The sequence below is a fragment of the Schistocerca gregaria genome, chromosome 5 (assembly GCF_023897955.1).
Source record: "Schistocerca gregaria isolate iqSchGreg1 chromosome 5, iqSchGreg1.2, whole genome shotgun sequence".
NCBI lineage: Eukaryota > Metazoa > Arthropoda > Insecta > Orthoptera > Acrididae > Schistocerca > Schistocerca gregaria.
Window position 1 is genome coordinate 71594261 of NC_064924.1, and position 24944 is coordinate 71619204.

At 43.0% G+C, this 24944-nt stretch overlaps 1 protein-coding gene across 1 annotated transcript in view; it reads right to left on the reverse strand.

Moving 5' to 3' along the window:
* Positions 1 to 20611, reverse strand: part of LOC126273228 (uncharacterized) — an 82672-nt gene extending 62061 nt beyond the window's left edge. Inside the window, exon 1 of the mRNA XM_049976772.1 lies at positions 20409 to 20611. Coding sequence (XP_049832729.1) covers positions 20409 to 20611 — 203 coding nt within the window. The remainder of the gene's footprint in view (positions 1 to 20408) is intronic.
* Positions 20612 to 24944: the final 4333 nt, after the last annotated feature.

Genomic DNA, 24944 nt, shown 5'->3' on the forward strand with positions numbered 1-24944 from the left:
GAATGTTAAACAGCATATTTGTTTTGTAAGCAAAAACGGCCTTCTGTCGCTGCATTGTATTTTATGTTCACAGTCGCGTTTCGCATTTTTCCATTTTAAGAAACATCTTTGAACTCTATAATGGTACACTTATAGTATACTTTTGTTTTGATATGTATCTCGCTTTTTATGTAAATAAGTGACTACTTATCGCTCTTCCTGTTTTTAGTTGGCATCGATTTTTCCTCGTATCTGGTCAAATGGAGGTCGCACTAGCGTTCCACGGACAAAACATAAGCATCTTTCGGCGTTGCAAACATTTTTCCTCCCACCTTTCATTTTGTTTGAACTTTTTATACACACGTAACATTAATGTACTCATAACTATTTTGAGTTCACTGTGTATCTCATCCCGTTTGGTTTGTTTCCATACACTTACGTTTTGCCAACCGAATGATCTATATTCTGAAACTGACGCATATTTGTTGGTATGACGTTTATATCTGTGTGTGTGTGTATGTGTGTGTGTGTGTGTGTGTGTGTGTGTGTGTGTGTGTATGTCTGTGTGTGTGTGTGAGACAGAGAGAGAGACAGAGAGAGAGAGAGAGAGAGAGAGAGAGAAAGAATACACATGCATGGATTTTTTTCCATTTGATTTGAGTTTGGTTAAATGTTCATGGAGATGTTGACCAGTGAGTGAATTGAAATTGGGCTGGGAGGCATTATTGTCATGATAATAGTCATCTATTCTGGCGTCCCTCTATTTTTTTATTTATTAGCGTAAACAACGAGTTGTTTGGTATGTGTAATTGATCATTCAACACGGTTAATTTTCTGCTTCGATTCTCTACATGTGATAATTTTCTTGCAGGGTTATGAGATGTCTTTTATGGTTGTTTCTAATTATTTTGATGTCTTCTTCTCTTGTGTTTGGTGTGTGATTGTGTTCACTTAGTCGTTCTGCAAATGTGGAGTGGTTTGTCCATGCTTCCAGGCTCTAATATGTTCTTTTTATCCCGCATAAAATGTTCTGCCTTTTTGTGCTGTGTATCTGCCATCACAATTGTTACACTGTAATTGAAATATACCTGCTTTCTGATATATATCCGTGTATTTGGTCAATTTTGGGGTGTATTTTTTGACAGAACTGTCTGTTGTGTATGCCATGTTTCTTCCCTGTCTTTTGAAAATGTTCTTGATTTCTGTGTGAGTTTGTGTTTGTATGTCATTATGTGCCACCTTCTGTTTTCTCTTATGTTTTCCTAATAATTTTGAGTAGTTGTTATGTTAATGAATGACTGTGATTGTGTATGGTCATGTTGTGATGTTGTCAGCGGTTTTGCCCTTTTTGATTATATTTTACTTTTGATTTTGTTGTTTAGCTTTGTGACTACAGCACTATTGTACTCATTGTTTTGGGCTACCTGCGTTAATATCTCAAGTTCTTTTTGGTAGTTTTCATTGTTGAGTGAAACTGTATTGAGTCTATGAAGATTTTGTCTATGCAATATGTATTGAAGTATTGCTTGCTTTTGTGAATGTGGATAGTTCATGTACTGTGGGGTAAGAGCGTCAGTGGCTGTGGGTGTATGGTGAATTTCAAACGTATGCTTATCGTTTTGCTCTTTGATTGTTATATCGAGAAAGTTTATTTGGTTGTTCTCTTCTCTTTCAATTGCTGATTTCATAATTTTATGTACCTTGTTGCTGTCAGTATGTAATTTTTCAATTTTTGTTTGTGGTTCATCTATTAATCAGAAGATGTGATCGTGAACCATTATAGTATGTTGTACTCTTTTGCAGCTGTTTTTTTTTGTTATCACTAGATCAGTTATAACTGCTTCCTTACATCGAAGTAAGGACAACCGGCCTCAGGTAATACACTCCTTGTTTCGCCATTCCGTGTTCCCTGGAAACGACTGGAAATTGGTCAAGGTCACTTAGGAGATTCACCAAGGCAACTGTGCAAGTTACACTCCTGGAAATTGAAATAAGAACACCGTGAATTCATTGTCCCAGGAAGGGGAAACTTTATTGACACATTCCTGGGGTCAGATACATCACATGATCACACTGACAGAACCACAGGCACATAGACACAGGCAACAGAGCATGCACAATGTCGGCACTAGTACAGTGTATATCCACCTTTCGCAGCAATGCAGGCTGCTATTCTCCCATGGAGACGATCGTAGAGATGCTGGATGTAGTCCTGTGGATCGGCTTGCCATGCCATTTCCACCTGGCGCCTCAGTTGGACCAGCGTTCGTGCTGGACGAGCAGACCGCGTGAGACGACGCTTCATCCAGTCCCAAACATGCTCAATGGCGGACAGATCCGGAGATCTTGCTGGCCAGGGTAGTTGACTTACACCTTCTAGAGCACGTTGGGTGGCATGGGATACATGCGGACGTGCATTGTCCTGTTGGAACAACAAGTTCCCTTGTCGGTCTAGGAATTGTAGAACGATGGGTTGGATGTCGGTTTGGATGTACCGCGCACTATTCAGTGTCCCCTCGACGATCACCAGAGGTGTACGGCCAGTGTAGGAGATCGCTCCCCACACCATGATGCCGGGTGTTGGCCCTGTGTGCCTCGGTCGTATGCAGTCCTGATTGTGGCTCTCACCTTCACGGCGCCAAACACGCATACGACCATCATTGGCACCAAGGCAGAAGCGACTCTCATCGCTGAAGACGACACGTCTCCATTCGTCCCTCCATTCACGCCTGTCGCGACACCACTGGAGGCGGGCTGCACGATGTTGGGGCGTGAGCGGAAGACGGCCTAACGGTGTGCGGGACCGTAGCCCAGCTTGATGGAGACGGTTGCGAATGGTCCTCGCCGATACCCCAGGAGCAACAGTGTCCCTAATTTGCTGGGAAGTGGCGGTGCGGTCCCCTACGGCACTGCGTAGGATCCTACGGTCTTGGCGTGCATCCGTGCGTCGCTGCAGTCCGGTCCCAGGTCGACGGGCACGTGCACCTTCCGCCGACCACTGGCGACAACATCGATGTACTGTGGAGACCTCACGCTCCACGTGTTGAGCAATTCGGCGGTACGTCCACCCGGCCTCCCGCATGCCCACTATACGCCCTCGCTCAAAGTCTCTCAACTGCACATACGGTTCACGTCTATGCTCTCGCGGCATGCTACCAGTGTTAAAGACTGCGATGGAGCTCCGTATGCCACGGCAAACTGGCTGACACTGACGGCGGCGGTGCACAAATGCTCCGCAGCTAGCGCTATTCGACGGCCAACACGGCGATTCCTGGTGTGTCCGATGTGCCGTGCGTGTGATCATTGCTTGTACAACCCTCTCGCAGTGTCCAGAGCAAGTATGGTGGGTCTGACACACCGGTGTCAATGTGTTCTTTTTTCCATTTCCAGGAGTGTATTTATAAGATCATGACGTAATTCTTAAGTCGTCACACGTCATAAAAATAGCGGCAACACCCTGTACCGCTCCTCACCCTGCCTCTTTGAAGGATGAGGATTAAGTATCCTGTAAGTGTGAGGTGTTATTATGGAGCTGTACAATATAGGAAGAGGATGTGTCTATCTCTTAATAACAAACTACGTCACCTGAGCTCTATTTTTCAACAACAGTATTATGTGACACCTGCGGAGACCACATCGATTCAGATATGGAATTTCTCACATTATCCCACATTTTACGTATTTTTCACCAATTTCCCACAATGTTCCTGTTTTATAACTGGATGTATTCTGGAACTGGGTAGCGTAGGGAGAGAGGTTGTAGCCTCTGTCTACTTGTTTATAACTATGTTATGCCACATCAAATGGGTTGTATTTGTTAACAACAGTTTTGTATTACATGGAACCACCAGAGACTACACCAAGGCAGATTTATAATTACTCTTATTATTCTATTTTATACCACAAAGCCCCAGTTTTACCTATTTTCACCCTTTTCCGTATTTTCTTTTGTCCAATTACACAGGATACACCTCTTCCCAACATCGCAACGACGTAATGATGCTCTCAGACAAAAACAATGCAGTATGGGCGTTAATTAGCCCCCTCTCATATTTCTATCTTACTCTGAGTAATTCGATTTTCCTCTCTAATTGCATGCGTTCAAAAGTTGCTATTCCTTCACACGCGGACTTCCCACGCAGTGTCTCCGGTCACCCGGGTGGTCCGGTGACAGGCGGGCTCTGCTGATATTGAAAGGGTTAAGCCGACGGGTGTGAGGGAGTCGACTGAATGCTTTCCAGACGCCAACATGGTCATAATAGCGGCGGAGACACGACCGCAGGGGCCTGAAGGAACAGCTGGGCTAGAGGTTCCGTTACTTCTCAGAAACTTAGCGAAAACACTTTCTGGCGGGCTAACAGCGAGGCGTGGGAATGACTTGTGTACCCAGGCAGTCTTGGCGGGCAAATTCCAGCGTTTTCTGCAAAATCTTAACTGTGATTGGCTTGCTCACTGGTCAACATCACCGTGACGTAGCAAAATTGGCGCAGAAATTGGCGCCAAGAATCTCCATTGGTGGAATGGTAGTGCTTCAGCAATACAATGGAATTTTCCGCCGGTTTTCGAGTTGCTGATTGGAACGTTTAACCACAGCCACTGTCGTGGGGGCGAGAATGTTGTGTACTCGGTTTGTACAGGTGCTCTTGTGAGAGTTGGCTCTCGCCTTTCGGTCGGAGTAGGTTACAAGACTCAGATCAGAATATAGTAGTGATGAAGAGTAGGCTGAAGTTCAAGACACTAGTCAGGAAGAATCAATACGCTAAGAAGTGGGATATGGAAGTTCTAAGGAATGACGAGATACGTTTGAAGTTATCTAACGCTATAGATACAGTAATAAGGAATAGCGCAGTAGGCAACACAGTTGAACAGGGCCATCACAGAAGTTGGGAAGGAAAACATAGGTACAAAGAAGGTAGCTGCGAAGAAACCATGGGTAACAAAAGAAATACTTCAGTTGATTGATGAAAGGAGGAAGTACAAACATGTTCTTGGAAAATCAGGAATACAGAAATACAAGTCGCTGAGGAATGAAATAAATAGGAAGTGCAGGGAAGCTAAGACGAAGTGGCTGCAGGAAAAATGTGAAGACATCGAAAAAGATATGATTGTCGGAAGGACAGACTCAGCATACAGGAAAGTCAAAACAACCTTTGGTGACATTAAAAGCAACGGTGGTAACATTAAGAATGCAACGGGAATTCCACTGTTAAATGCAGAGGAGAGAGCAGATAAGCGGAAAGAATACATTGAAAGCCTCTATGAGGGTGAAGATTTGTCTGCTGTGATAGAAGAAGAAACAGGAGTCGATTTAGAAGAGATAGGGGATACAGTATTAAAATCGGAGCTTAAAAGAGCTTTGGAGGACTTACGGTCAAATAAGGCAGACGGGATAGATAACATTCCATCAGAATTTCTAAAATCATTAGGGGAAGTGGCAACAAAACGACTGTTCACGTTGGTGTGTAGAATATATGAGTCTGGCAACATACCATCTGACTTTCGGAAAAGCATCATCCACACAATTCCGAAGACGGCAAGAGCTGACAAGTGCGAGAATTATCGCACAATGAGCTTAACAGCTCACGCATCGAAGCTGCTTACAAGAATAATATACAGAAGAATGAAAATAAAATTGAGAATGCGCTAGGTGACGATCAGTTTGGCTTTAGGAAAAGTAAAGGCACGAGAGAGGCAATTCTTGTTAAAATCAATCACTGTACCGTCAGTGATTGTGTGGCGAGCCTTTTCGTCTCCCTCAGAGGCGCATTTGTACTGATAGGAAGTCTTTAATCTGGAACAAGCGGACCAGGATAATTTGTTTCGGTCTATACTCGCGACATTATCATCACCACGACGGGACGTCGCAGCAACCAGCCATCGATTCCAGTAAGCCAGATCGTGTTGTTGCAGTGAAGAATACAGCTTGGTAATGTATGTCCGCAGCACCGGCAGCTTAGGGAGTTTTGCTAGGTGATAATCAGAGCTCAACAGAGCGCCCCTGCTCGTCTTTTCATTGTCTGAGTTCTCACTACTGTAGCAGCAATTAATGTTGGGTTGGCTGTGTGTTTCTCTTAAGATTTGAGTGGCAAGGAATTGGCTCCACATACCAGTTCGTCATAAATGTCACAATCTAGTTTACGGACAACTTCACTTTCACAGCATTTATTTGAGTATCGAATTTGATGTACTACAAATGTTTCATGCGTTATGTTTATTATTTTGAGTTAGGCATAATAAATCTAATTGTTATTTTGGGCAGAACTTTCATTCTGTTAATTGGTAGAGCAAACCTTTCATTTCTCACCACATTAATGAAATTTTTCTTTATTTAATTAATTTCTAACAAATTACATTATTGCAGGTGCCAAACTCTTTTCTACTCCACTTGCAAGGTCGATTACAGGCAGTTCACGTTTCTTCTTAATCCACGTGCAACAGCAAAAGTTGGAGTTAGAGCAAGGGAGGGCTTAGAGCATCATTTACACATGAAAATTCTAGAAGAATTTCGTGTTAAATACACTGCTAGCCCCGGAATCTCGCAAGCACACTTTCTCAAATTCATTTGTTCTGGTTGTGACACTTTGGAGCTGGACAACATAGGGTTAGGTTGCATCCCAGAAGTATGTTACTTGAGATCTATTTCTTTTACAACTGTTTAATATTCCGTCCTTATAACCACTAGCAGAAGCCTCACTGAAACAGATGCGTCAGTAATCTCATTCACGTACGTTTTATAATTTTTTTCCGAATTTTAGGCAGTTTTACACATTGTAGCCAATGATGTGAGTTATGTATGAACGTGGTGTCAACATCGCCCCTCATGGGACAAAATTTCACATCACATACATCACGTCACGTCATCACATCATATCACAATGGCGCACTGTGTTATGGCACGGTGTGATGCGTTGCTTAGAAGTCTTGAATATGTCATTCGAGAACAGTGCAGCATGTTGCCGATTTATTTATCATTGCTAAGACACCACTCCATTACTAGTGTTGGACGTCATAGTGTTAGGAATGAAAACATTCGTACAAATAGTGACGTCATAGAGAATTCTACACTCAGTATCGATTTCTAGCCAGAGGTGCTGTATATAAGACAAATACCACTACATTACTAGATTATGGGACGTAACATTAGAATTTTGATGCTTAGAGCTAAAGTTCCTGTATGTGTGTAACACAACGCTACAAAATACAACACTAGAGACATGAGAAACGAGAATGAATTTTCCCACGGGGGAATTCATCCCTCAGACTCGGTTGTGTTGGCATGTAGCCGAGAATGCTGATTTTTGAGGTCACACTGCACACCAGCTGCCAAAAAGGTTTCGGTATAGTCCTCTCAGGTCTGGCGCCAGACATTGGTGCTACCCCAGTTCTGGCCGAGAGATCTTCTCCCCAAGTTAATAACGGCAAGCAGATCACGACGTGTCGATGAAAATATGTAAGTCTGGCACACGCCTAGATAACGGACAACTAGCCCCAGCATTCGCCTATCGAAGGAGTCAAGCGAGATCCTGGTAAGTTATGCTACTCATCGTGCGATTGTGACCTCCAGTTAGCGAATAACAGAGCTCCACATGTTTTCCAGACATTACAACAGGCCATCTCACCAGGCGAGACAGAGAGGTTTGTACAGTGTATGTGTAATCGATTCCACTCTTGCGGCTGGCACAGAAGGTGCTCACTGGGTCAGTGAGAGGGTATCCCGCCACAGGAAAAGCGTGTAGTAATTCACCGGCAGACAAACGTTGTCAACAGTTGAAACACCAAGCACTGCCCTCGCCCCCCCCCCCCCCAAAAAAAATTCCTTTTTGGACCACCTAGGAGAATAAGTCGCAACTCGCAGTCTCTTACACGCACACCAGAGGAAATCTACCTAAGTGCTTATAATGTTGTAGCAGTATGAGGTTCGTAGCAGTAAGGTTGTAGCAATATAACCTTCGTAGCAGTGAATCCCTTGTCGCTGCAGCACACTCCTTATTAAGCGGAAGACTTCTCCAATGCACCAATATAATAATGCTGGACTTTTTGCTTGTAAGATAAATCCACATGCTAGTATTATGTGAACTCAAATTGGCCAAAGATCTTTCTCGTGAAAAACAGTACTGAGGAAAGCTCGTTCAAATGGCTCTGAGCATATGGGACTTAACATCTAATGCCATCAGTCCCGTAGAGCTTAGAACTACTTATGCCTAACTAACCTAAAGACATCACACACATCCATCCCCGCGGCAGATTCGAACCTGCGACCGTAACAGTCGCTCGGTTCCGGACTGAACCGCCTAGAACCGAAACTCAGGAAAGATATAGATAGTCAGCGAAACATAAAGGTAAGTAGAACTTGTACGGTTAGATGCTCTCCTCTCTGTTGCTCTCCTTTTTGGTAGTGGCACTAGGTGGCTTACTGTGTGTGCGGTTTGACAAGAGAGATACCGAATTCACATGATTACCTTATAAGCAATAAGCAGCCCAGAGTCCGCATAAACATTTAATAAAACACTGAAAATCTGTGTCTAATTTGGAAGTAGAAGTATTCTTGAGATAATGAAATCCCACATCCATTAAACCAAAACAATAAGTGTCTCAACCTGTAAGTCAAACCTCTCATTTTGCCATTTTTTTTTTTTTTTTGTTGTCATCAGTCTACTGACTGGTTTGATGCGGCCCGCCACGAATTCCTTTCCTCTGCCAACCTCTTCATCTCAGAGTAGCAACCTACGTCCTCAATCATTTGCTTGACGTATTCCAATCTCTGTCTTCCTCTACAGTTTTTGCCCTCTACAGCTCCCTCTAGTACCATGGAAGTCATTCCCTCAAGTCTTAGCAGATGTCCTATCATCCTGTCCCTTCTCCTTATCAGTGTTTTCCACACATTCCTTTCCTCTCCGACTCTGCGTAGAACCTCCTCATTCCTTACCTTATCAGTCCAACTGATTTTCAACATTCGTCTATAGCACCACATCTCAAATGCTTCGATTCTCTTCTGTTCCGGTTTCCCACAGTCCATGTTTCACTACCATACTATGCTGTACTCCAGACGTACATCCTCAGAAATTTCTTCCTCAAATTAAGGCCGGTATTTGGTATTAGTAGACTTCTCTTGGCCAAAAATGCCTTTTTTGCCATAGCGAGTCTGCTTTTGATGTCCTCCTTGCTCCGTCCGTCATTGGTTATTTTACTGCCTAGGTAGCAGAATTCCTTAACTTCATTGACTTCGTGACCATCAACCCTGATGTTAAGTTTCTCGCTGTTCTCATGTCTGCTACTTCTCATTACCTTCGTCTTTCTCCGATTTACTCTCAAACCATACTGTGTACTCATTAGACTGTTCATTCCGTTCAGCAGATCATTTAATTCTTCTTCACTTTCACTCAGGATAGCAATGTCATCAGCGAATCGTATCATTGATATCCTTTCACGTTGTATTTTAATTTCACTCCTGAACCTTTCTTTTATTTCCATCATTGCTTCCTCGATGCACAGATTGAAGAGTAGCGGCGAAAGGCTACAGCCTTGTCTTACACCCTTCTTAATACGAGCACTTCGTTCTTGATCGTCCACTCTTATTATTCCCTCTTGGTTGTTGTACATATTGTATATGACCCGCCTCTCCCTATAGCTTACCCCTACTTTTTTCAGAATCTCGAACAGCTCGCACTTGTCAGCTCTTGCCGTCTTCGGAATTGTGTGGATGATGCTTTTCCGAAAGTCAGATGGGATGTCGCCAGACTCATATATTCTACACACCAACGTGAATAGTCGTTTTGTTGCCACTTCCCCTAATGATTTTACAAATTCTGATGGAATGTTATCCATCCCGTCTGCCTTATTTGACCGTAAGTCCTCCAAAGCTCTTTTAAATTCCGATTGTAATACTGTATCCCCTATCTCTTCTAAATCGACTCCTGTTTCTTCTTCTATCACTTCAGACAAATCTTCACCCTCATAGAGGCTTTCAATGTATTCTTTCCACCTATCTGCTCTCTCCTCTGCATTTACCAGTGGAATTCCCGTTACACTCTTAATGTTACTACCGTAGCTCTTAATGTCACCAAAGGTTGTTTTGACCTTCCTGTATGCAGAGTCTGTGTTCCGACAATCATATCTTTTCGATGTCTTCACATTTTTCCTGCAGCCATTTCGTCTTAGCCTCCCTGCACTTCCTATTTATTTCGTTCCTCAGTGACTTGTATTTCTGTATTCCTGATTTTCCCGGAACATGTTTGTACTTACTCCTTTCATCAATCAACTGAAGTATTTCTTCTGTTACCCATGGTTTCTTTGCAGCTACCGTCTTTATACCTATGTTTTCCTTCCTAACTTCTGTGATGGCCCTTTTTAGAGGTGTCCATTCCTCTTCAACTGTACTGCCTACTGCGCTATTCCTTATTGCTGTATCTATAGAGTTAGAGAACTTCAAACGTATCTCGTCATTCCTTAGAACTTCCGTATCCCACTTCTTTGCGTATTGATTCTTCCTGACTAATGTCTTGAACTTCAGCCTACTCTTCATCACTACTATATTGTGATATGAGTCTATATCTGCCCCTGGGTACGCTTTACAATCCAATATCTGATTTCGGAATCTCTGTCTGACCATGATGTAATCTAATTGAAATCTTCCCATATCTCCCGGCCTTTTCCAAGTATACCTCCTCCTCTTGTGATTCTTGAACAGGGTATTCGCTATTACTAGCTGAAACTTGTTACAGAACTCAATTAGTCTTTCTCCTCTTTCATTCCTTGTCCCAAGCCCATATTCTCCTGTAACCTTTTCTTCTACTCCTTCCCCTACAACTGCATTCCAGTCGTACGTATGTACGTGATAGATAACTATTGATTCGGAAACCCTCGTAGGTTATACCATATTGCCATCTGCGTTATGCAGTGGTATCGTAAAAGATCTGGAAGAGTGATGTTTCCACCAGCCATAGCTGTGAGGGCGTAAGAAATCTAGTTTCAAAGACTTAATTCTGTAGAAAGGAACATGGGCAGGTTAGATGGTTTCAGTCATCCGGCGGCGTAATTCTGAATTACAGCGTCATATTTATAGAAAGTAGCTTTGTTTCTTTATGTAATCGACCATTACGTTAAAACTATAGGCATACAGCGAGTAACTTTGTACAACATCATAGATCATGACTGCCTTTCCTCCAAATACAGTTTCGAGGTATTCTTTCTGTCACTGGCGAATAATCTGTTATGGCGAGTCTTTAACAACACGTAAATATCCACAAAAATAAAGCACTCATTTACTTGAATTTTAGGGGTCATGAAAGGCGTTGTAATCATTGCCATCTAAGCTAGTATATCTTCCTCAATAGACAACTTGTAGGATGATCTTAGGATTGCTGATAAGATAATTTTGATACACTATGTCATCAAATGTATCCGGACACTTGGCTGAAAATGATTTATCTGTGGTTACCTCCTCAGAATGGGTCTGCTAGGGTGTCCCATAGTTAGTATCTGATAGACGTTTGGTCTAGTTCCTGGCAGAGCTATGTGAATACAGCTACGTTTGATATGAAAAAGAATGTGTATAGGGTGAAGCGCTGGACAGACACTGTTGGTAATTCTTCTATTAAATTTCTAATCAATCATATCTCATGTCATCTCCACAGTTTTAACATTGTGCTGATGCATAGCACCACCACTCTTTCATGAGCATGTACAAGACCCGGTCAACTAATACCAAGACATGGGCCTGGGGTTTGTGTTTGACTTTAAAAAGTATACCTGCAACTCATGAAGGAACCAAATGATGCCCATAAGAATTGCGCTACTACGGCCAACGTCGGAAGTACTTGGGCAGAATCTGTAAGTCTGGGTAGGTGTTTACATATGTGGCCTGCTGGACGATGTCGAAAGCCCATGTCAGGTTCCTGTTGACACCTGTCCAGAATGCTTGTAGCAGTCTCATAGAGTTGTAACTGCTGCACGACATATGCCATTCGTAACAACAATTCCTAGGCATTCCAAATTACCAATCAGCTATAAACGTGCTACATATTCTTCCCATTGCATGACACTGATAAATATTAACAACCAACTTGTCCACATTCATGTACCAATGTCAACAACACGAGATCAGCAACTATGACTGAAATGGGCACCTGACCATCGGCACTGGAAGGTGGCGCAGTGACGGAGCATTGTATGGTCTGATGAATCCCGATACCTCTCTCACCAAGCTGATGCTAGGACCAGTATGCTTCGTCTTCCAGGTGAGCAGTTCCTTGACACCTGTACTGCAGGATGGAGACAAGCTGGTGGCGGTTCTATTAAGGTCTCGCGAACATTCACGTCTAGGGCACCATGATGGCTTATGAGTGTTATAAACTGATTGCAGACGACGTGCCCGATTTCATTATGGTTATGTCCCCCATGAACCATGGACCTTGCCGTTGGTGGGGAGGCTTGCATGCATCAACGATACAGATAGCGGTACCGTAAGTGCAACCGCAACGGAGGGGTATCTGTTGAGAGGCCAGACAAACGTGTGGTTCCTGAAGAGGGCCAGCAACCTTTTCAGTAGTTGCAGGGGCAACAGTCTGGATGATTGACTGATCTGGCCTTGTAACAATAACCAAAACGGCCTTGCTCTGCTGGTACTACGAAAGGCTGAAAGCAAGGGGAAACTACAGCTGTAATTTTTCCCGAGGGCATGCAGCTTTACTGTATGATTAAATGATGATGGCATCCTCTTGGGTAAAATATTCCGTAGGTAAAATAGTCCCCCATTCGGATCTCCGGGCGGGGACTACTCAAGAGCATGTCGTTATCAGGAGAAAGAAAACTGGCGTTCTACGGATCGGAGCGTGGAATGTCAGATCACTTAATTGGGCAGTTAGGTTAGAAAATTTAAAAAATGAAATGGATAGGTTAAAGTTAGATATCGTGGGAATCAGTGAAGTTCGGTGGCAGGAGGAACAAGACTTCTGGTCAGGTGACTACAGGGTTATAAACACAAAATCAAGTAGGGGTAATGCAGGAGTAGGTTTAATAATGAATAGAAAAAGAGGAATGCGGGTAAGATACTACAAACAGCATAGTGAACGCATCATTGTGGCCAAGATAGATACGAAGCCCACACCTACTACAGGAGTACAAGTTTATATGCCAACTAGCTCTGCAGATGACGAAGAAATTGAAGAAATGTATGATGAAATAAAAGAAATTATTCTGATAGTGAAGGGTGATGATAATCTAATAGTCATGGGTGACTGGAATTCGGTATTAGGAAAAGGCAGAGAAGGAAAAGTAGTAGGTGAATATGGATTGGGGAAAAGAAATGAAAGAGGGAGCAGCATGGTAGAATTTTGCACAGAGCACAACTTAATCATAGCTAACACTTGGTTCAAGAATCATAAAAGAAGGCTGTACACATGGAAGAAGCCTGGAGATACTGACAGGTTTCACATAGAGTATATAATGGTAATACAGAGTTTTAGGAACCTGGTTTTAAATTGTAAGACATTTCCAGGGGCAGATGTGGCCTATGACCACAATCTGTTGGTTATGACCTGTAGATTAAAACTGAAGAAACTGCAAAAAGGTGGGAATTTAAGGAGATGGGACCTGGATAAACTGAAAGAACCAGAGGTTGTACAGAGTTTCAGCGAGAGCATAAGGGAACAATTGACAGGAATGGGGGAAATAAATACAGTAGAAGAAGAATGGGTAGCTTTGAGGGATGAAGTAGTGAAGGCAGCAGAGGATCAAGTAGGTAAAAATACGAGGGCTAGTAGAAATCCTTGGGTAACAGAAGAAATATTGAATTTAATTGATGAAAGGAGAAAATATAAAAATGCAGAAAATGAAGCAGCCAAAAAGGAATACAAACGTCTCAAAAATGAGATAGACAGGAAGTGCAAAATGGCTAAGCAGGGATGGCTAGAGGACAAATCTAAGGATGTAGAGGCTTATCTCACTAGGGGTAAGATAGATACTGCCTAGAGGAAAATTAAAGAGACCTTTGGAGATAAGAGAACCACTTGTATGAACATCAAGAGCTCAGATGGAAACCCAGTTCTAAGTAAAGAAGGGAAAGCAGAAAGGTGGAAGCAGTATATAGAGGGTCTATACAAGGGCGATGTACTTGAGGACAATATTGTGGAAATGGAAGAGGATGTAGGTGAAGATGAAATGGGAGATACAATACTGCGTGAATAGTTTGACAGAGCACTGAAAGACCTGAGTCGAAACAAGGCCCCGGGAGTAGACAATATTCCATTGGAACTACTGACAGCCTTGGGAGAGGCAGTCCTGACAAAACTCTACCATCTGGTGAGCAAGATGTATGAGACAGGTGAAATTCCCTCAGACTTCAAGAATAATATAATAATGGAGAGTTGCATCAAACCAGTCTCAGGCCTGAAGACCACAACAACAACAAAGGGCGGACATAGACATCGTCGTTCTACAAGAAGTGTACATCGACGAATTTCCCATCATGCGCAGCTACAAATCCTGAGCATTACGTGCCCTCAAAACTGGCAGCGGCATCACAAAACTTGTTATGGAAGGCATCACGGTAGGGGATTTCTTTTACCATTCGCTATATCTATGTATTGTCGAGTACAGACGGAAAGGAAGAGCGTTCCCGCTTCTGCACCGAGGATATTTCCTGGCTGTTACAATGATGGCACGACTATTTTATGCTAGGCGGCGGTTTTAGTTGTGTACTTGCACCGAACGGTCACTTCTCTCGCTGCACCCAGTGCCCAGAACTACGAATTTTGACACAGAATATGCATTTCTTTGACTTATGGGACCTTTCCCATGTCCTCCATCCCTGATACACCCATGTAACGAATCATTGCGATAGTCACCTCAATCCACTGTATCCTGGTCAGCCACATCATTATCAATATCCACCTAATAACCGGTATATCTGCGTTTGACAACGATAACAATAGCGATGTGTCGTCGCGTGGAAGCAGTGACGCCTTGGTAGGTCGCTGGAGGAAGTTGGCACCACATCTGCACACACAGGTCACTTACTTCTCGTAAATTCCGCGGAGGGGCCTATGAACTCTGACATCGTGGTTCACATTCTAGATGTGTTCGACCGGCTTCAGATCTAGTGAGTTGAAAAGTCGTCACATCAGCTGAAACTCGCCACTGTGTAGCTCGAAACTATCTATCACTCTCCTGGCCTTGTCGCATGGAGCAAAATCATGTTGAAAAATGCCACAGCCGTCAGATGACATTGTTGTTGTTGTGGTCTTCAGTCCTGAGACTGGTTTGATGCAACTTTCCATGCTACTCTGTCCTGTGCAAGCTTCTTCATCTCCCAGTACCTACTGCAACCTACATCCTCCTGAATCTGCTTAGTGTATTCATCTCTTGGTCTCCCTCTACGATTTTTACCCTCCACGCTGCCATCCAATACAAAATTGGTGATCCCTTGATGCCTCAGAACATGTCCTACCAACTGATCCCTTCTTCTGGTCAAGTTGTACCACAAACTTCTCTTCTCCCCAGTCCTATTCAATACTTCCTCATTAGTTATGTGATCCACCCATCTAATCTTCAGCATTCTTCTGTAGCACCACATTTCAAAAGCTTCTATTCTCTTCTTGTCCAAGCTATTTATCGTCCATGTTTCACTTCCATACATGGCTACACTCCATATAAATAGTTTCAGAAACGGCTCCCTGACACTAAAATCTATGCTCGATGTTAACAAATTTCTCTTCTTCAGAAACGCTTTCCTTGCCATTGCCAGTCTACATTTTAGATCCTCTCTACTTCGACTATCATCAGTTATTTTGCTCTCCAAATAGCAAAACTCCTTTACTTCTTTAAGTGTCTCATTTCCTAATCTAATATCTTCAGCATCACTCGACTTAATTCGACTACATTCCATTATCCTCGTTTTGCTTTTGTTGATGTTCATCTTATACCCTCTATTCAAGACACTATCCATTCCGTTCAACTGCTCTTCCAAGTCCTCCTGTCTCTGACAGAATTACGATATCATCGGCAAACCTCAAAGTTTTTATTTCATCTCCATGGATTTTAATACCTACTCCGAATTTTTCTTTTGTTTCCTTCATTGCTTGCTCAATATACATTTTGAATAACATCGGGGAGAGACTAGAAACCTGTCTCACTCCCTTCCCAACCACAGCTTCCCTTTCATGTCCCTCGACTCTTATAACTGACATATAGTTTCTGTGCAAATTGTAAATAGCCTTGCTCACTAGATGGTAGAGTTTTGTCAGGACTGGCTCTCCCAAGGCTGTCAGTAGTTCCAATGGAATATTGTCTACTTCCGGGGTCTTGTTTCGACTCAGGTCTTTCAGTGCTCTGTCAAACTCTTCACACGGTATTGTATCTCCCATTTCATCTTCACCTACATCCTCTTCCATTTCCATAATATTGTCCTAAAGTACATCGCCCTTGTATAGACCCTCTATATACTGCTTCCACCTTTCTGCTTTCCCTTCTTTACTTAGAACTGGGTTTCCATCTGAGCTCTTGATGTTCATACAAGTGGTTCTCTTATCTCCAAAGGTCTCTTTAATTTTCCTCTAGGCAGTATCTATCTTACCCCTAGTGAGATAAGCCTCTACATCCTTAGATTTGTCCTCTAGCCATCCCTGCGTAGCCATTTTGCACTTCCTGTCGATCTCATTTTTGAGACGTTTGTATTCGTTTTTGCCTGCTTCATTTTCTGCATTTTTACATTTTCTTCTTTCATCAATTAAATTCATTATTTCTTTTGTCAAGCAAGGTTTTCTACTATCCCTCGTCTTTTTACCTACTTGATCGACTGCTGCTTTCACTACTTCATCCCTCAACGCTACCCGTTCTTCTTCTAATGTATTGCTTTCCCCCATTCTTGTGAATCGTTCCCTTATTCTGTACCTAAACCTCTGCTTTAGTCAGTTTATCAAGGTCTCATCACCTTAAATTCTCACCCTTTTACAGTTTCTTCAGTTTTAATCTACTGTTCATAACCAAGAGATTGTGGTCAGAGTACACATGTGCCCCTGGAAATGTCTTAAATTTATAACCAGGTTCCTAAATATCTGTCTCACCATTACATACTCTATGTTAAACCTGTCAGTGTCTCCAGGCTTCTTCCATGTATACAACGGCAAGGTCTATGGATCTGGGTACGGTTCGCCGTTTATAGGACAAATTTAAGCAAATACATCTTTTTTTGTGGCAGGCCAATATGCTTGTCTTCGTTCCTATTTCTATATCTCTATCGCACATGGAAGCTTATGTCATCTGCATTTGTATTGCCACATTGTGTGGCTCTGTCGTGTGTGCCGGCGTTGGCTATAGTCCTAACTTAAAGGGGCGCCCGCCTACCGTATTGCTTGTTGCTACCGTTAGCGGACGACCACAGTCAGCCCATTCTGCTTGGGACAAGTTTTCTTTCGGCTCGGTGTTGCCAACCCAATCCATCTGTGTTGTCTTTTCTAGTACCGTAGATTGGTAATGGACTGACGGTACCTCTGCGTTATCGAGCTCTTCAGGGCTATTCTACTGACGATATCGTGGTGTTCTGGCTCCAAGGTCTCCACTCCCTCTGTTACGTAACGCGCTTCTTGTCCCATTGTTGATAGTCGCCCTTCGTACTTAGCTTCTTTTAGTCTTGCTTAGAGCTCTTCTATTCCCGAATCGCCGCAGCACATCTTCATTGGTTACTCAACCTACCTACAATGGAGAGCTAAACAAACTGGTACACCTGCGTAAAATCGTGTAAGATCTCCGCGAGCATGCAGAAGTGCCGCAACACGACGTGGCATAGAGTTCACTAATGTCTGTAGTGGTAATGAAGGGAACTGAGACCATGAATCCTGCCGGACTGTCCACTCTGAAGCAATTCTGGACGTATGGGGTTTCGCATTGTCCTGCTGGAATTGCCCACGTCAGTTGGAATGCACAATGGACGTGAATGGATGCAGGTGATCAGACAGGATGTTTACGTACGTGCCACCTGTTAGAGTCGTATCTAGACGTACCAGGGGTCCCATACCACTCTACCTGCACACGCCCCACACTGATACCGAGCCTCCACCAGCCTCTACCAACCTCCCAAGCAGGGTCCAGTGATTCTTTTGGTTGTCTCCATACTGGTGCACGTCCGTCCGCTCGATACAATTTGAAACGGGATTCGTCCGATCAGGCATTAAGTTATCAGTCATCAAAAGTCCAATGTCTGTGTTGACTTGCCCAGGCGAGGTGTAAAGCTTTGTGTCGCGAAGTTATCAAGGGTATACAAGTGGGCCTTTGGCTCTGAAAGCCCATAGTGATGATGTTTCGTCGAATAGTTGGCACGCTGACTCTTGTTAATGGCCCAGAATTGAAATCTGCAGCAGTCAGTTGTAAGCTCTCAGGAAAATCCAACATCTTCCATGAAAACCCTGACATCATAAGCAAATCCAGTAGTATGTGACATAGCTCCGAATAAATCGTGACATTAAACTAACCAAAGTAATACGAGTAACGAGTGAGCAAATGGAATACCACAGACTAACACTAGAATGTCATACCTTCCCACCATGAGACAGACGCAGTTCCGAGGGGAGAAACGAGAACAGAAGCCGAGAGCAGAACCGTGTTAAGCTAGAAGGCCCTACGATAAGGGACGGACTGGACACCTACGTCGCCAGCTAACCACTAGGGCCACACCACCTGCAAGTTTTAGCGTGAGCCTTTTTCGCGTCTCTGTTACGTTAGAACCACCCCCCAGCCCATGGTAAAAGCTACAGCCCTCCAGAAGAAAGGCATAGATCTTACGATAAAACTAAAAGGACCACAACAGCTGCAAGTTTTAGCGTGAGACTTTTTCGCGTTTCTGTTACGTTGCAAACTTTAAAAACATTGCCCCACCACGAAAAGTATAACGTTTCTCATTGGATAGACAGAATTTCTGTAGGCGGAGCTTAAGGTTAACATTGAGACCCTGATTGGTCAGATGAAAACACAGCCTGATAGTTCTTTTTAAACCAACTCCGGCAAATTGTAGTAATGAGAAGTTAGGAGAAGCAGTTAGTTCCGAGACGGCGAGCTGGTTGGCTGCTGCGCCGGCCACTGCCGCCCTGACGCTGCCTAAACACCGACAAGGTAACGAACGCACGCGATGCCGCATTTTTGAGCGCATAAGGCTTCACTCAGAACTGCAGAAGTCTCATCTGTTACACCCCCTTGTTGCGTAATACTAGTGTCGATCGTAAATTAAAGCTCATGGTGTTCACATTTGCCACTTGAACTAAAAATCTGAAACGCGATGATTTCTCTGTTATATAATTTTTTAGAAGCCACATCAGCCACTGTAATTTACGACAAGTTAGATAAGTAATAAAAAATAATTGAGGGTCACTGTAGACCATTTTGATAGTTTTCTCTCTTGTGGAACTTAATTTAAACCTAGATTATAGATGTGATATGGCATAGGTCATCCTTCCATCCATTGTAGAACTTGGAAATCCATTCAGGGAATATTCGTTCACATTTTTGTGGAACGTAGTTGGTTTTTACCATCCTGTATTAAAACACTTCCTTCTATCAATAGTGCAATTTATAAACAATGTTTTGTGAGCTGAATAAAATTTCCAGTGGTAAACTTAACTGCTTTTTCGACGTAATTTTACCAGCTAACTAAAAATAAGAAACCCTTGAACCCCTTCGACTAAATTTAGTTAGTATTAAGATTCTTTTACAGGGAGTGCAGTGGAGCTGACGCTGAAACCATTAAGTATTTGGTCATATCATCGCTAGTCTCACTGAACTCTTCTGAATTCTACATGTCATGTGTGGTCTGGCGTCTCCTTACCAGCAACAGGTCCCAGGTTCAAACTAGTCAATTACCTAAAAAACACGCTCAGAGCGTCGCTGCGCGAAAGTGGTAGGAAGACACCATACAGAACAAACAGACACCACCCAGAACGTTAGAAATAACATCGGCAGGGGTAGATTACAAATATGTGTCACACTTCTTTCAACCGATGCCAGTATTTCCTGTTCTCTCACTTTTACTAGTAAAGTCTCATTTCTGTCCAAGCAGTATACTGAAAAAATATTATTCCATTATTTTGCTAAAAAATTGAAATTAAGAGTAAACAACATCTTAATGAAATGTTTGCTCTTTTTTTTCTTCATGTTATAATTTTTACACCCTTTATTCAATTTCCATTAACGAACTTGGCGACTGCATAGAGATGAAAACATGACCAAACGACATCTAGTATTTTCTGGAAGCTGAACACAGAATGTGTACATTAATAGTCTTTAATACTAGCTATTGACCATGGAACTAATAAAAACAGTTTCAAAAATTAATAAACATTTATTTCTTGACCTAGTAAAGACTCAATGAAAGTCATTACTTTACGTTTTGGAATTACAAATTCCTTTACACCAATAAACGTATCCGTATGACAACGCCTACTCGCACAGGAGAAGCGTCCTCGTCCTCCACCACCACCCTCACATCGGCTAACCAATCTTCTTCTGGCATTAGTTCCTCAATCCACCGGAGATCTGAATCTGAATAATCCATCTCGTCAGGGGAAACCTCGAAGAGGTCCAGTTCTTCTGCCAGGTCAGCCTCGATATCCAGTACATATTCCTCGAAATCAATCTCAAGCAAGTCCATTTCCGATCGCCATCTAAAAAAATGAAGGCAAAATTGATTTGTTTTAGAAAGATATTGCATGGATAACTATCCTAAAATATATTACCCTCAAACAGTGTCATTCTTGTGTGAAGAGATTTTTCAAACTTATAAAAATTTATGTCTGTGTCATGGCACGTCTTTTAAGGAGTACGTATAACATACCAAGTTATCAAAATCATTATAAACAGCAAGCTGGCTTATTTCTAAAACACATTATCTGATGACCTCACACTAAGCGTTTGCAGACTCCAAGTAAACGGTGCGACACGCTGGTATACTACACCATATCGGATGTGCTAATTTGTCATGTACAGCCACAAGCGACATTGAATATATGTTAAAACCATGCTTCTACACAATTTAATGAAGTACGTCGGTCTCTCATGCTGGTAGTTAACTACTACTAAAGAGATTAGCTGCATGTGTATCGTGACACTGCTGGCGTATCTCGTGGTCTGCATGTTGCTACCCTATACGATCGTGCTAGCCACATTGATCATTACTTGACGTCTGCTATGGGGACTGAAATCGGCTGTGTTTTAATTTCCTGTCATCACCAAGAAGACAGATATTGCCGCGTGTCACACCACAATGTCAGAGTCAGTTACGGACAGCTTCTACGTCAGTCACGTCACCAGTGAGACGACCAGCCCCACCCACCCTCTACCTCTGGGCTGTGTCCACCCTGAGCACTGTTGTTGGCGATCTTATCTGTACCTCCCCTCTTTGCAAGCACTGACGAGCTATCGTAAACTATTATATTTAACATACATAACTAAAAACTTATCTGCTATTATTCAGAATGACATGGTACTTACATTTCAGTAGACAGTATGACCTGCCATACAAGCCTGAAATAGAAAAGAGAAGAACATGCACTTTAATTACGATTTACAAGGGGTAAGTAGTTAGGTTTACTAACATTAAGCAATACTAAGAGCTCAAAGGAGCGAAAGGTTTTTCGAAACATGTATATCGGTGTGAAACTTTGTAAGAGCTTCGAGAGGCGAGAGCAATTGTTGCCTGTATGCCTCGTCAGTCACACGACAGCTCGCCTCCGATCAAAAAGCGCAACTGACGCCGTGATTCCGGCCTACAGCGTTTAGAGTGACGAATGTGCGAGGATGTGAGAGCTGGCGGCGACTTACCAGCATAGAACAGCGAATGCGACGCTGTCGAGCGCAGTGATAAGCAAGAGAACAACCATGTTGTCTGACTGCTTAGCACCAAATTAGTGTTTCCGCGGTTACCCCGGCTGTAGCTCCATTGTCAACACAGGAGACAAAGGAGTCTCACCTCTCACGAGTGTCGCGCGAAAAAGCTGCTCAACGAATCACTGTTTTTATTCACATATTTATTTGGTAGCTGCGTGATAAGAAAATATATTAAATGATTTTGCATTGACCGACATAGGTTACATGCAATTTTGTAGTAGTTTAAAGATTATTCTTCATGAAATTTCCTGGCAGATAAGACTCTGTGGTAGAGTGGTAGAGCACTTGCCCGCGAAAGGCAAAGGTCCCGAATTCGAGTCTCGGTCGGGCACACAGTTTTAATCTGCCAGGAAGTTTCATATCAGTGCACACTCTGCTGCAGAGTGAAAATCTCATTCTGGATTATTCTTCATGTATCCCTACGCGCGACATAAAGTTAATTTGAAAACGCCAACACTTGATATATAAACGTTGGTTTTGATAGAATCTACGCAGATGTTCAGAGGTTCCTCTTTCGGTTGTCTTTTGGCATCCACCTAGCGCGTTCCAAAAATCTAGGTAGGATGACGTGCTCCGCTGTGCCTGTCTACCAGAGCATTATCGTAATAGACGTGGGTAGACAAATTCCTGCAGTGTCTAAAAATGTATCAAGCATTTTCCGCATATCAAGTGGTCGACATTGGAAAGTTCGTCTGTGACACACAATACGAAAATGCCATACTTTTTAATTTGTACAGCTGTGGCGTGGAACATTTGGTTCCAACTGATGGAAAATGTTTTAGATGTTTGAAGTTTGAATCATCTAGCTTGAGAGATACATGGTTTCTACATGCAGGAAGGTTCTCTATTTTATGGAGTCGTATCTTTGGAATTGCAGCGACTATCACATCTCTTTCCATTCCAATAATGTCTGCTATTTCAAGGCAGAGACATCGTTAGTGGTTTTAAAGTAAAGAAACGGTGGCCTCCTGTTACACACGAATTTTCCACTTGGCCTATAATCTCATGCTGTGTGATAGCGGTGTTGAAATTGTTTCAAATGGCTCTGAGCACTATGGGACTTAACTTCGGAGGTCATCAGTCCCCTAGAACTTAGAACAACTTAAACCTAACTAACCTAAGGACATCACACACATCCAGGTCCGAGGCAGTATTCGAACCTGCGACCTTAGCGGTCGCGCGGTTCCAGACTGTAATGCCTAGAAACGCTCGGCCCGTTCGGCCGCCTGATAGCGGTGTGTCCTTTGATTCAAAGTAATTTTGGACAATTATGTTGTAGAGAAATATCGCTTACATTTTGAGGTCCATTCCTTACCTTCCAGTAAATCTACAGTCACTATAAAAACGATGTCGGCGCCAGTTTAAACGGATAATGAGGTCTTCTTCGTCGCTTACACTTTCCCGATACAAATGAAAGTTTCTCCAGGAGTTCACACATTTTCCCAGCTTGCATACCTCCACAATACAAGTCACACGAGAAGAAAGATTTATGAGCGTTGCTGTCTACGGGGATGGGACGAGGTGAGGCGTATTACCAGCTGAGGTTGTGTCCTCCACACAGATCTGGTTCTACGACAATAGCTTCACAATCCTAGCTAAACTTAGGTTTAGAGTGAAGATCGATATTATGGCAAGATCGTACAGCACGGTGTGTGAGTTCTCTGTCTCGCTTACTGAATAGTTCAAGGCACTACCATATACGTAAAATGCATCGATAACAGGACTACGATTGTATAATGCCACGGTAAGGTGTAAATAAAACCAAATCCTCCACACCTGACTTTCTGCACTCTCATCAACAAACGGCTCTAGCAATTTAGCCGAACTCTAGGCGAAACTGTGAAAGGGCCTGACTAACACGTTGGTGTTGTTATAGTCCAGCACTTCCTTGTGAAAACTAGAACTGGATAGTTAATAACAGATTGACTATGTGCGGTTTAGTTCTTTCACACAAATAAACTGTTTTACCCACGTTTCAGTCAGTACTTTTAGAAACATGCTTAATGTCGTTACAAGATACTCTGTATTTACTGCAGACAAAAAGGGACTCAACACAGATCCGTGTGAGAGACTGCTATATACCAAACATGATTTTGAAGAAAATAGTTAAGCTTTTCGGTAATAAAGCCTGGAATAACTATCACATCTAAATTGTTAACCAACACATTTATTTCCACACTGTCTTCGGTTTCAGAGATGCCGCCAGCCGGGCTGTTAGGAAAGTATCCAGTGTCGTTGGCTTCCCGACAGTGGGCTTTACGAGCTGTTACGCCTACGTGGTGTTTCCGAGGACAAATATTTTAGCCGTGGCTGTACCGACCGTCAATGAAAGCTGTAATAGTGGTCGATCCTCTGCTGACCGTTTTTCAATAAGAACAGCCCATTTCACATTCTATCCAGGCTTAGGACTGCCTAATACAGAGGCATGCTCAATATTTTTTTATTTTGTTTGTCTATAACTTTTTATTTTATTTTTACCTACGCCTTTGTTCCTTTCTACAACATCACTCGATAAAGCCATCATCATCATTTCATTTGGGCCTTTGTCTCACTTCACCGCGGCGTCGGCCTTGTGACTATAATTGGATGCCCTTCCTGTCGCCACCACGAACCCTCCAGGACGGAATTAGTGTACCCTATCTTTCTGCGTCCAGTGTACGCCATAATATGATGCGAATTCTTTCAAACGTCTGCAAGTCGTGTAAGTGGGGCGGTGCGTGTGGACCAGCCCGGTATTCACCTAGTGGGATGTGGAAGACCGCCCAAAAGCCACATGCAGGCAGATTCTTGTTGCCACGTTAGGTGTGTACCATGTGTCTGTGCATGTATCAGGGCTCTTCGTCGTCTTTTGCTTTTTTGATGGTGTTATACATTAATGGGTGTTCTCCTGTAAGCTAGTTTAGTGTCATTGCCTGCAGCATAATGGCTTGAATTTCGGCCTTAGCTCGTTGTATCCCGACTTGCCACTCTGGAGAAAGTGCTTGGTCAGTGCACTCATATAGCACTGTGAAATAAAGTCCATAGCATGACGTCGTCACACTGCCTGCTCACGGCCATATGTCATCATTTCACAGCATAGCACCAGTTTGGCAAAAACC